General features: G+C 47.0%; 1 protein-coding gene across 2 annotated transcripts in view; it reads right to left on the bottom strand.

Annotated features, from left to right (window-relative positions):
* Positions 1-1,222: 1,222 nt before the first annotated feature.
* LOC148018199 (RAF-like serine/threonine-protein kinase 24) overlaps positions 1,223-9,414 on the bottom strand; it is a 72,728-nt gene continuing 64,536 nt past the window's right edge. The window contains exons 7-9 of one of the 2 annotated variants that reach the window (XM_087661237.1): positions 2,252-2,374; positions 2,074-2,161; positions 1,223-1,687 (exon numbers count right to left, since the gene is read on the bottom strand). In XM_087661237.1, coding sequence (XP_087517363.1) covers positions 1,497-1,687; positions 2,074-2,161; positions 2,252-2,374 — 402 coding nt within the window. In that variant the 3' untranslated portion in view covers positions 1,223-1,496. Of the gene's footprint in view, positions 1,688-2,073; positions 2,162-2,251; positions 2,375-9,414 lie in introns of those variants that run through there. The other variant, XR_015687635.1, reaches the window with a different exon arrangement.

Below are 9,414 nucleotides of genomic sequence, written 5' to 3'. Positions count from 1 at the left end.
AGCCTCAAAACAAGCTAGGGGGCTTGTATATCCTATGTAGCATCAAGGACCTGGGCTACTGGAGCATCAGTCAAAACCACTACTGCAGGTTGTCTAGCTGGCTGTATAGTAACAAGAGACTCCTCCTGAAATATCACATTGCGTACCTCAACGACATGCTCAGACTGCTTTTGCATTTTCTTCTCATGGAAAACAACATTATGGCTGCAGATAACCTTCCAAGCATGCAGATCTCATAGGTGATAGCCCATTTTACTTGCATAGTTATAACCAAGAAAGATGCATTTTCTAGACTTATGATCCAACCTACTGTGCTTGTCCTTGGGAATATGGTGGAAAGACTCACAACCAAAGACACGCAAATGAGAGTATGAGAAAGACTTTCTAGATTATACCTCCTTTGCAACCTAATAGTTAGGAGCAATATATGGGGACCGATTTATCAAGTGTACGACAATAGTAACTGTCTTAGCCCAAAAATATTGTGGTAAGCCTGCTTAGCTAAGCATATTGCGAACTCGCTACTGAATTGTTCTATTTATGCGCTTATCCAGACCATTTTGGGGTGGGATATACAGGGTGGTCAATTGACGCTTAATACCCCTCTCGTCACAAAATTGCTCAAAGGCTTTTGAGACATACTCGTCTCCATTGTCTAACTTTAGGCATTTCACTCTATACCCAGACCAGTTCTCAACCAAAACAAGCTAATGTAGCCAAGACTTTTGATATGCCCAGAACTCATATGCATAGTCATTAATAAAGGTAACAAAATACTTTATGCCACCTCACGACTTGTAGGGCATAGGACCACATATATCCAAATGAATGAGACCCAATGGCTCACCCATGTGTGTCATACTAGACTTTTTATGCGTATTACGTGTTTGCTTGCCATACAAACAATGATCACAAGACTCAAAGCACTTATAGTCAAGGGGCGAAAGCTAGTACAAACAAGTAAGCATTTTCATAACCATGCATTACATGCTAGGTTCTCAGATAGAGTTGTGCGATCTTGTGAGGAATCTTGATTTAACTTGCTAACATTCTACTTGCCAGTAAAGGCCTTAAGAAGCAAAGTGCTTGTAATAAATTAACACCATAAGAATGTGGATGACACTATCCATGATGCCAATGGAATGGAATCTTTGAGCTAATGGTAACAAGTCATAGTCCTAACCCCACCAAGCTACCACTGGTGACAAAGCTCAATGGACCTTGTTGATAAGGGAATGGATCTTAGTGATGGTGAGGGTACAATTTTGTTCAACATTAAACGTATGAAAGAAAAGAATGATTACTTAACATACTCGACCAAAGAAATAATATTAATCTGTACAAAATTGAATGGTTTGCCTAAGACGTCCAAATTGGATAGCGTTTCAATATTACAAATATAATAGCTTTCATACAATCACTTTGGCAATACCTTCTGCCTTCACATAGTTATCCAGATTCAATATGGTTTTAGCTGCTCATACTCCTTTAGCTGCTCATACTCCGACCATTGGTACAAATCCTCTTGCAGTCAAGGATGCTTCCATGGCTCTCAGACTTCTTGCAATTTGAGAAAAGGTTGGCCTTTCAGATGGGTCAGCTGACCAGCATCTCTCCATCAAATGTTTCCATTCACTATCACACCATCTTGGAACTGGTGGTCGCAACGTGTTGTTCACTATGCCCCCTGCCAATTATTAAACATCAACGTTCTATCATGTATCAACTGCCCTTGTACAATCCTTACAGATTATATGCTATATACTACCCTTGTACAATCCTTACAGATTATATGCCACCCTTGTATCAACAACCCTTGTGCAATCCTTACAGATTATAAGCTATTTCAACAGCACTTGTACAACTAACCTTGTACAATCCTTACAGATTATATGCTACCCTTTTATCAACTACCCTCCTACAATCCCTACAGATTATATGTTAATTCATACAAAACCATAGTTCACAGAAGAGACTAGTGTATGAGTAAATATTGCCTTTCTTCTTCCCAGGAGATCTTCATTTCAAATAAAACCATACAGCTACCAAGAAAAATAAAGGATGTATGAATACCGATAATGGCCCCATAATGCATGTTTGCATAAGGTTCCTCGCCTGTAAGTAGCTCCCACATCACTATGCCAAATGAGAACACGTCGATCTGGAGAATTGAGCAATATACAGCATCACTAAGTGCATATGACAAGTTTGAAGCGCTATAATTTTCGCCACGAGTGTTCTTTAAACTGACCTTTTCAGAAACAAAGCTGCTGCTGCCGTTCAACAACTCAGGTGCCATCCATGGAAGTGTTCCTCTTACACCACCAGAAACCATAGTCTTTTTCTTTACCTTTGACAAGCCCAGATCAGCAACCTACATTGCAGGTTCCAAACATTTACCAAAGCAACAGAACTCTTAGAGACTGGCAAGTTAGGTCAAGAAGCACAGATAAATGGCTTGTAATGATGATTAAACTTTAATGGTACTTATACACATTCTTCTCTCCCATATACACATTCTTCTCTCCCATATTTGCCTCCTGATTGCACTTTGAATAGACTTGTGAAACCACTGCCTTAAGCCTGTTTAGTATCAGTTTAATATAGTTCATGCAAGTTAGTAGCCAAAGGATAGGCTGCCAGCTTCCCAAACTGCTGCTCCCTCTCTTCTTTTTAAGTTTTTGGTTTTTGACAATGATTCTTGTACACAGTACTAGGAACTACTAATGTAAAGTAGGCCTTCAGGCCAGAATTCAAAGATCATGCAGGCTCTCTCTATCCCTCTTTTTTCAATGACGTTGTGTTGCCCTAGTTGTAAACAATAAGCCACACGCTTATCAACCCATATATCCAGTTCAAGTCTTGCTTTCTTTGTTGCTACTCCTAGATGATTGTATGGATGTAGCAATTGAGAACTGCTGGTGGATTCAATTTACCAATTGAGCTACATCCATTTGGGTTCTCTCTCTCTCTCTCTCTCTCTCTCTCTCTCTCTCTCTCTCTCTCTCTTGTACACAGTACTAAGAACGAGACTACTTAGTGAAAGCAGAAGCAAAGATATATCAGCTATTTTTGGGGCGGGATGGCAAAAGCGCATGGAAGATGTTCCATGAAAGACAGCCCCCCATACAGATTACATCACCAGATGCGTGGCTTGACTATGGGAGACAACTGTATAACCTGCCAGGACAGCCACCTATGCAGCCCCCACAAGCTTGTAGGCCAACACAGTGGTCATTCTTCACATGGAAAATGGTTAGGGATGCAATTTATAGATTACAAAATGGGAGGGCACAGGATGAAGATGGACTAGTAGCAGAACATTTCTCACATGCTTGTGACATATTAGCACCCAAATTAGCACATATGTTCAATAGAGTAGTATGTGAATGTTTCCCTATGAGTTGGTCAGACAATACTATAATTCCGCTATTTAAAAGTGGTGATCCCCTGATTCCTAGCAACTACAGGACTATCATGATCAGTCATACTTTGGCCAAGATATATGGATCTATATTGGAGCATGAACTCAGTGAGTGGGCTGAAATGCAAGGCAAGAGAGCACAAGGACAGGCAGGTTTCAGACGAGGATATACCACGCTGGACCATATTCTCACACTTAGAGCCATTATTGAGGAAGGTCAAACCCGAGACAAGAGGATCTATTGTTGCTTTGTAGACTTTTGCAAAGCTTTTGATACAGTGCCTCGTACACACATCATGTAGAGATTGTAGGACATTGGAGTACCAGAGGGTATACGATGGGGTGTCTATGCATTATATGAGGCAGTGACAGGTCATGTACGAGCACCTGGGGGGACTATCAGAGAGGATTGACAGTACCATAGGAGTGAAACAAGGATGTCCACTTTTATCCACATTGTTTGGTCTATACATAAATGAAGTGTCTGATTACATAGACCGAGGAGGAGCTGGAGCTAGCCTGGTGGGGGTGCTGATATTGATATTACTTTATGCAGATGATATTGTTCTCATTTCAGATCCACCGGAAGGATTGCAGTGCCATCTAGATGCTTTGCACATCTTCTGTAGAGATAAAGATCTCACAGTGAACCTTGAGATGACCAAAACCATGGTTTTCAATACTTCAGCAGCATGGGTGACTAGATCTATGTACCAGTTCACATTTGGGGGAGACATACTGGAGCATGTGAGGGAATATGTCTATTTGGGAGTCACCTTCTCTGGCCCACGTTTTTCGTTGAGAGGGGCATCAGAGGCACGTCTGGCACGTGGATATGCAGCACTAGGGGCACTCCAGAGTCAATGTGCTCACATACAGTTCCAGGAGCCCTGCACCAAACTCTGGTTGTTTGACACCCTAGTCACACCTACATTACTATATGGAGCAGAGGTATGGGGTTGTAGCTTGTACCACAGGAGTCTTAGCCCACTCATTGATCAGATTGGAATAGAAAGGGATTATTATGATGGTTGGGATAGCGTGGAAAGGCCATTGATCATGATGATAGCACGCATGATTAGGAGTAAGCCCTCCACCCCACATCCCATTGTTAGAGCAGAGCTAGGGACAACACCTATAGTTACGGAGGCACTCTTCAGGGCAGTGACCTTTTGGCACAGACTATGGGAACTTCTACGCCATAGATACTCTAGATTGGCACCAACCTCATCTAGACAACTAGCAACTGGAGGCGAGAAAAACTGTTGGTTTTCACATATGGCTATTTGGATAAGCCTACATGGTTTGGATATTGACTCTCTCTCTCTCTCTCTCTCTCTCTCTCTCTCAAAATGAGTAATTATATTAATCACAAGAGAAATACAAGAGTCGGCAGAGAAGTAGAAGAAACACTCGCGGGAGTTCTCCCCCATCACGTTCACTGCACTCCAACCCCCCGCTATCGCGCCAACTCCCACGCCTCTGTGCCGCTACTCCCCCGTCCGCCTCTGCCTCTAATCGACCCCTCTCCCCTACTCATCGCCGTCTCTGCTCGATGCCCCACAGCACCGCCCCGCCCCTGCTTAACGCCCTGCACAGCGCTGCGCCGCCCCTGCTCGACGCCCCTGCCCCCGCCTGCTTGGTCATGCCACCTGCTCGCCCTCGCTTGGAAAATGATTTATGGTCAGGTAGTAGGACATTCCCCAGCTAGGGCCTAGCTTCGGGACTGGCTTCACTCCACGCTGCGCATCGGCACAGCGTAGATCATGGAGGCTGTCCTATTGGGCCAAGGGATCTTCATGGTCTGGCTTAGCTCAGTAGGTGCAACTCGCGAGTTACTTGTCAGTTCACCATATGTGTCCACGAAGGGGGTCGTATACATGGTCCCTTGGTACAGTGGCTTTAGTGTGGAGGCGTTTGCACTCTACAACAGGTTTCTTTGGCACCCGGTCACCCTTCTTTTCCCCGGCTTGGCGATTGAGTATCGCGAATTGGTGGAAGACTTTGGATGGCTCTTCGGCACTGTCCTTTCCACATCTTTCACGGATGCAGTGACAGCAACAGGAGTCCCAAAGGTACGGGTGGCAGTGAAAGAGGTCAAGACTATCCCACAGTTCCTAGAGATTGAAGCAAGTGGGCACTCCTTTAGGCAGCAGGTCATTGTGATTGGGCAACTAGGGCAGTGCCTGCGCTGCCATGACTTTGGGCATCAGGCAGCAGGTTGTACACGTTTCGGAGCCAAGGCGACTCGGCCCACAGGTACGCATGTGGACGCTGACGACTTCACATGTGTCCAGAGATGACAGAGAGGGAGACGACAAGGGGGGGTGCAGCCAGCTCCTTAGACCCAGCCTCATTAGCAGGGTGCAGGTGGGCGAGCGATCCCCCCTCGGCAGAGCACTCCACAGCCCCTCCCCCCCCCCCGGTCCGTCCCACCCGACAGGACTGCAACCCCCCACATTCTCCACCCGTGCCACAGACTGCCTCACCTGAGTTTCCCCTCCCCCCCCCCAACACCCGCCATGCATCTCCATGCATCCCATCATCCCTCGATCCTCTTCCCCCCCACCACCCCCCCTACCATGAGCACCCCCCCCCTGATCCGCACCCGGGTCAGGTGAGCCCTCCCAGACCCACCCCCCCTTCTCCCACAGGAGGTGATGAGCCAAACACACCTACCTTCTCTGCGCACCAGCAGTCTTCCCTCTCCCACACAGCCACCAGCTCATCCGCCCCTGCCACCCGCCACCTCAGTGGTTCCCACTACCTGCAAGTTCTTCCATAGTGGCTTATGGTCCTACCTGTGAGTTGTGGAGCGCAGAGAGTTCCCACTACCTCGAGGTGGGGATCTTTGTGATTCGTAAGTCAAGGAGGGGCAAGGTCCATCTACTAGCACCACTTGATGGACCAAACGTCTTTTTTCTTCAGTCCTCTTACTCAGGGGAGTGGACGACTACATAGATTGAGGAGGACTTGAAGAGTCAGGTGGTGGATCACATCTCCCAGTGGATGGGAGATGAAGGATTAGCACTGTTTGCACAACAGTGGCTAGGTTGCATGATGGACATGAACTGGTGCGCTGGTGCCGAGGTCCCACACGTGAGCATTATCTTTCGAGCCCCTCCACACTGGAGAGCTCCGAGGGACGTGATCGAGTGGCCCCCGGCACAAGCAGCCCGTTTCTACCAGTGTATAGAGGTGCGATTCTCAGCATTGTTGATAGATGCATTGATAGTACCACCTGGAGCATCTATCACCTCTATGGTCTGGCCGAGGGCCACTATGGGGGACTTGAGTTCACCATCCAGACCGGCGGCAAAGAGCACTTGCATGCCTCACAGTTTCTCGTCCTCATCAGCAACATCCACACTGAATAGATGCCTGCTCGGTCTGTCACAGGTTTCCCCATGAGGTTGCACCTTGCATCCTGGAATGTGAATAGTCTCCACTACAGTGGGGCATGTGGTTCTAGGAAGTTGATTATTCGGCAGGAGTTGCAGCCCACCCTTGCTGGATGGATCGACATCTTGCTTCTGAGGGGCACAAGCTCACCCCCACCTAGGCCCCAGCGGGTTGGGAAGGTACTTCCGGGCAGCTTGCACACTTACTGGGAGCACGCCATAGGTGCCCACGACAGAAGTGGAGGCGTATGCACCTCTCTTGGCCCGAGTCTCACCACCTGTGTATGAGACCACGGGATGATAGTGACAGGAAGGGTTCTATGGATCAGATTGGATATTGAGAACTTGTGTATTGGAGTCCTCAATGTCTATGCCCCTACGGAGGTTAGGGTACGCAGTAAGTTCTGGGTGGAGATCGTAGATGGACTCCCAGAGGTGGACTCCTGGATTGTTGGAGGAGATTTCAACAACCTGGAGGCCTTGGAGGACCGGCAGGGCACAGACAGAAACTACCAGGGCATGGCTGGGGAGGAGCAGGAGGCATGGGAGGTCTTTTTGCTTGCAGTCGGAGCACGTGATGCTTGGAAAGACCCTGCCTTCCACAGGCCTTTCACAGGAGGGAGAGGTTGTTGGACTTCTCTTGGGGATACACGCGGCTAGGTGGAGTCTTGCTGGAGCGATTGGACAGGTTTTATGTGGGAGAGTAGGGAGGCTCTCGTGGAGGCCAGATTGAGCAGTTGGCAAGCGTCACGTTGGTTCTCCTGACACTTGACCTCCTAGCATCCGCCCTAGATACATGATCCTGTCGGATCCCTGACTTGATCTATAGGAGGGAGGAGGTGACGGGACAGACAGAGCAGATTTGGACCAGTGAGTGGGACAGGAGGGATCGAATAGCAAAGGAGGTTGCAGAGTTCCTAGCCCAGTCGAGCAGAATTTGCCAAGAGGCAGCCATACAGGCCAGGCATCACTGTTGGGAGGAGGAGAGAGCACTCCGGCGGGACCTTGCAGCCACATAGAGATTATTGCAGGAGGCACTAGGGGATCCCACCCTCCACGCATAGGAGGTGCGCGCGCGAGCAGCCATTGCTGGCCTAGAGGACAGGCGCTCTGAGTTCTCTTTCCGCACCTTAGCAGTCTTTTGGTCGCGGAAGGGGGACACGATGTGCAGGGAGTTCTTCCAGGTGCACCAGCCCCGTATCGTAGGAGAGTAGATACGCAGCCTTTGGGATGAGTATGGGAGGACCCATTCTAGCCCAGATGAGGTGATGGAGATTGCCACTGACTATTGCACGCGCCTTGATGCCAGGAGGCATATTTCACGGTGGATTCCGTGCCACGGTGGATTCCGTGAGGTTTTACGGTGGATTCCGTAAACTTTGATGACCGGGGCTCATACACAAAGTGGATTCTTTGTGCGAGAAGTTGATGGGGACGCTTGTCCTTTTCGGGCGTTTCATTAATTTAGTGTGTACATGGGTGATTCCATAGCGGGTGATTCCGCAAAATGCATATTAAATTAATAAACGTTTATGAGTTTAGAGTGCGCACTCGTAATAAATTAAGGTTAGGATTTATTTCTAACCAGTTGATTTATTTATGTAGCTGAAGACTGCTAGGTATTCACTTTTGTCGGTTTAATTGTATTATTTTACTAACGATTGTGAATGCTTCAGTTGATGTGTAGAGATAGCAGCAGTGGCGGAGGAAAGCATTGGAGGATAGCGAGTATTCGATCTATGGATTATATTTTGATAGGCGCCACGCCTATATTTTGTCATGCCTATTTTATTGAGGCATCGATTATTTATTATTATTTTGTATGCGCATGGGCGCACGGTTATGTTATTTCTATTTGGACATTGTATTGGGCGTGCCAGACTCTTTGGGCACCGTCCATTAGCGACCCATTCTAGCCTAGATGAGGTGATGGAGATTGCCACTGACTATTGCACGCGCCTTGATGCCAGGAGGCATATTTCACGGTGGATTCCGTGCCACGGTGGATTCCGTGAGGTTTTACGGTGGATTCCGTGAGGTTTGATGACCGGGGCTCATACACAAAGTGGATTCTTTGTGCGAGAAGTTGATGGGGACGCCTGTCCTTTTCGGGCGTTTCATTAATTTAGTGTGTACATGGGTGATTCCGTAGCGGGTGATTCCGCAAAATGCATATTAAATTAATAAACGTTTATGAGTTTAGAGTGCGTACTCGTAATAAATTAAGGTTAGGATTTATTTCTAACCAGTTGATTTATTTATGTAGCTGAAGACTGCTAGGTATTCACTTTTGTCGGTTTAATTGTATTATTTTACTAACGATTGTGAATGCTTCAGTTGATGTGTAGAGATAGCAGCAGTGGCGGAGGAAAGCATTGGAGGATAGCGAGTATTCGATCTATGGATTATATTTTGATAGGCGCCACGCCTATATTTTGTGATGCCTATTTTATTGAGGCATCGATTATTTATTATTATTTTGTATGCGCATGGGCGCACGGTTATGTTATTTCTATTTGGACATTGTATTGGGCATGCCAGACTCTTTGGGCACCGTCCATTAGCTTTATTCCTATTTTTGTAAAAGCA

Source organism: Lygodium microphyllum, chromosome 21 (assembly GCF_053477565.2).
Source record: "Lygodium microphyllum isolate KBCC chromosome 21, Lygodium_microphyllum_v1.1.10, whole genome shotgun sequence".
NCBI classification, from domain to species: domain Eukaryota; kingdom Viridiplantae; phylum Streptophyta; class Polypodiopsida; order Schizaeales; family Lygodiaceae; genus Lygodium; species Lygodium microphyllum.
This window is presented reverse-complemented; position numbering and strand designations above follow the sequence as displayed.